Source organism: Contarinia nasturtii, unplaced genomic scaffold (genome assembly GCF_009176525.2).
Source record: "Contarinia nasturtii isolate CC-2019 unplaced genomic scaffold, AAFC_CNas_1.1 Cnas_scaffold_3302, whole genome shotgun sequence".
Taxonomy (NCBI): domain Eukaryota; kingdom Metazoa; phylum Arthropoda; class Insecta; order Diptera; family Cecidomyiidae; genus Contarinia; species Contarinia nasturtii.
This window is the reverse complement of record NW_022200610.1, coordinates 1-3014: the sequence shown is the minus strand read 5'-3', so window position 1 is coordinate 3014 and position 3014 is coordinate 1. Positions and strand designations below refer to the sequence as shown.

General features: G+C 30.8%; 1 protein-coding gene across 3 annotated transcripts; it reads right to left on the bottom strand.

Moving 5' to 3' along the window:
• Positions 1-213: 213 nt before the first annotated feature.
• Positions 214-2356, bottom strand: LOC116350022. 3 transcript variants are annotated; one of them, XM_031781730.1, is made up of 4 exons: positions 2178-2356; positions 570-2102; positions 346-502; positions 214-302 (listed from the first exon to the last, which is right to left on the bottom strand). In XM_031781730.1, the coding sequence occupies exons 1-3, from the start codon at positions 2277-2279 to the stop codon at positions 377-379; spliced, it is 1761 nt and encodes a 586-aa protein (XP_031637590.1). In that variant the 5' UTR covers positions 2280-2356; the 3' UTR covers positions 214-302; positions 346-376. The 3 variants fall into 3 exon arrangements, with proteins under 3 accessions (XP_031637590.1, XP_031637591.1, XP_031637589.1); XM_031781731.1 differs by having other exon boundaries at positions 214-502; positions 570-1467; positions 1536-2102; XM_031781729.1 differs by having other exon boundaries at positions 214-502.
• Positions 2357-3014: the final 658 nt, after the last annotated feature.

The following is a 3014-nucleotide window of genomic DNA, read 5'->3' as shown; positions in this document are numbered from 1 at the left end:
CAGAAAAATATATATTTATTGAGTCCTTCTCCTAACGAAAAAAAAAAAACGCAACGACCCATAAGGTGATAATATTACTTAATTGGTACTTTGAACAAGAGCTTGGTGGAGTTTCTCAACGGCAACTGATAATGTTTCCTCTAAATAAAACGTAGTAAGAACTAAAAATACTACGTGTTTCTTGGTTCAGCAAATTAAATAAAACAAATGGAATTTCATTAAAAGCATACCGTGTAATTTTTACAACCAAAATAACAATATTAGTGATAGATCAAAGCTGCTTGTATTTATTTCACATGTATAAACAAAATATAGTGGGAAATAAGTTCAAGATATCTGAATGAATAATTTAAATTTTATCATTATCTTAAATCATTTAAAACGGTTCAAATGGGAATTCAAATAATGGAAAATCTGAAATATGCCGCCTTTTAGATATACCTTCATCTTCGCTAGATAATGTGATCCAGTAACGTTGCACGTTCAAATCAGAAGTAGAATACTAACAACACACGGAAAATACCTTTAAAATTGAATATTTAATAAAAAAAGGAAAAAATTCCATTTACCTCTCTAATCATTAGTCTGAAATCGCGAACATCCCAAAAGCTTTTTATTCTGTACCTAGTTCTGTACTCGGTTCTGTACGTATTTGTAATTGTAGTTAGGTTATATTTATCGGTGAATGTATTTGCAGTGTCGTTCAATTTGTGTATATCTAATTTTAATCGTGGTATTTCTTTTCGTAAATTTTTTTCTATTATATGAATATGTTCATCTGTGAAGATTATATCAATGGAATCGCTAGTTTGGAATTGCAAAACTTCAAGATTTGGGAGACTGCTCTCAAGACGAAATATATATGACTCAATAACATCACGGGTAGGACAACGGCGTTTGTAATAATTATAGTCTAAAAATGCGAATTTCTTGATAGTTCTTATTTGAGAAATGTACTCGATGGCGGTGTCATCGACTACTGTATTGAACAATTTCAAATATTCTATCGGCATATTTTTTGTTTTTAATTCTTGCATTAACGGCTTTATTTTTATTAGTTCTTCATTTGAATGTTTACCAAAATGGATTTTTTTCCCATTGACTACTGATAAGAATTTGAGACATTTGAACTGACTTAAAATGGAAATATTCGTCGGTAGATAATATTTTTCATCGTCATTACATTTCCCAAGATTATCACTAAAATACAGAAAACTCCTCAATTGTGTATTGTGATATAAAAAATTTATGAGAGCAGGAATATCTTCATGATACACGAACCACATATCATCCCATTCAAATGCTACCAATTTTGGACAGTTGATTGCAGGAATAAAGACTGAAGGTCGAAAAAAACCACTATGATACTTACGAATTTTTTGAGTTCTTTTGATGCTTAGTTTTTCTATTCGCGTAAATAATGGAATTATTTCATTCACGAATTGTTCGTCCATTGGAAAATTGATGCTACGAAAATAGCGAAGATTAACGCAATGCTCACTGATCATTATAAGAATCATATAAATTTTTATTACAGTTGACCGTTTCACTTTATCGAAATTGACTTCAGCTTGATAAATCGAAGAACCAAAATATCGTAAATAATCATCTGCTTGGAATAATGTAAATAATTGTATATCCGTAATATGAAACATTTTGTTTTTATACTTTCTTCCTATCATTTCCTTTAAAATTCGATCGAACCGAACACAGACATTTCCGATTAAGACATAATTCGAAGGATGCATTCTTTTGAAAACTTCATATAAACAATCATCATTCAAAGCGTTGAGAATATTCTTCGGCGATTCTTTATCTGGTGGCTGCAATAATATATCTTCAATCTTAGCCGTTTGATCAGCTCCAGTTGAACAGAATTTTTCATGTAGAACAAAATTGGATTCTTCACATGGTTTAACAATAATATTATGATGTCTAATTGTGATTTGCCGTTTTAATAAAGCGGCATGAGCTTCTTGAGACGTTATAAATTCAACAATAACATAACGATAATACAATGGATAATTTTTCACTCGAAGAATTGTTATATTTTTTATTTCACCAAAATGTTTGAAAGCTGAATGAATTCTGGGTAAAGACAGCTAAATAGAGAAACAAATGTAGAAATAAAAAATCGATAGAAAAAAGCAAAAAACAAATATTTATCTTCAACTTACAATATACTCTCTAGTCCAATAGAATTGAACTGCATTATTTGTAAGATGGATTTTCTGTTTGTCACCAAAATAAACTTTGTAAATCGCCTTTAAAAGATTCATCTTAAATATAAATATGTGCGTAAGTTTATTTAAAACACCTTTAACTCAGAACAAGTAATTCGAATATATTTAACGGAACTGCGTAGTGTTGAAAAATCAATAAAATATTGTAAACTCAATTCTGTCAAATGACATAAGCACTAGAGTGGCTTAAAAAAGCTTTTGAAGCTCTACATGCATTAAAATTTCTTCAAATTTGGCAGATTATGCATTTTGGTAAGAAAATAAGTTTCACCAGTTTTCACGATGATTAAGTTACAACACACATTGATATATTGCATTTTGTTGACTTTAAATTTATTGGATTTCTTCCTAAAATGTATATTTGCAATAACTTAATCACCCTGATTTTTTGGGCCACTCTAATTTTTGGGCAAATGTAAATATGCACATAACCTACCTCAACCGACGCTCAAATCTGTCAAGTGACAAGCATGAACATAAGAAAATACAAATATATGTACATAACCTCAAAATTGTTTGAAACCGTTAAGGAAAAAAATGTCAGGACCAAGTTCAACATTAGGCGATGTATCGCCAATTCCAACCGATACCAATCAAAGTTGGCGCAACACGTTCAACGCAGTCAAACATTATTCAAAATTCGGTCTTTTTTGCAGCGGCAATACTTAATCTTGGCTGTTTTATCTGCATCGTAGCTGTCGCAACTGATGTTTTCGGGTATGAAAAGGCACAGCTGGTGTCAAATATCGGCGTTTTAATCACTTCGTTTGG

Bases quoted from the DNA above. Each gene is read 5' to 3' on its own strand.
- LOC116350022 (XM_031781729.1), bottom strand. From the start codon at position 2,279: ATGAATCTTTTAAAGGCGATTTACAAAGTTTATTTTGGTGACAAACAG. The intron at 2,103-2,177 runs GTAAGTTGAAGA...TTCTCTATTTAG, and splicing joins ATTGGACTAGAGAGTATATT to CTGTCTTTACCCAGAATTCA. The intron at 503-569 runs GTAAATGGAATT...GTGTGTTGTTAG, and splicing joins TCAGACTAATGATTAGAGAG to TATTCTACTTCTGATTTGAA.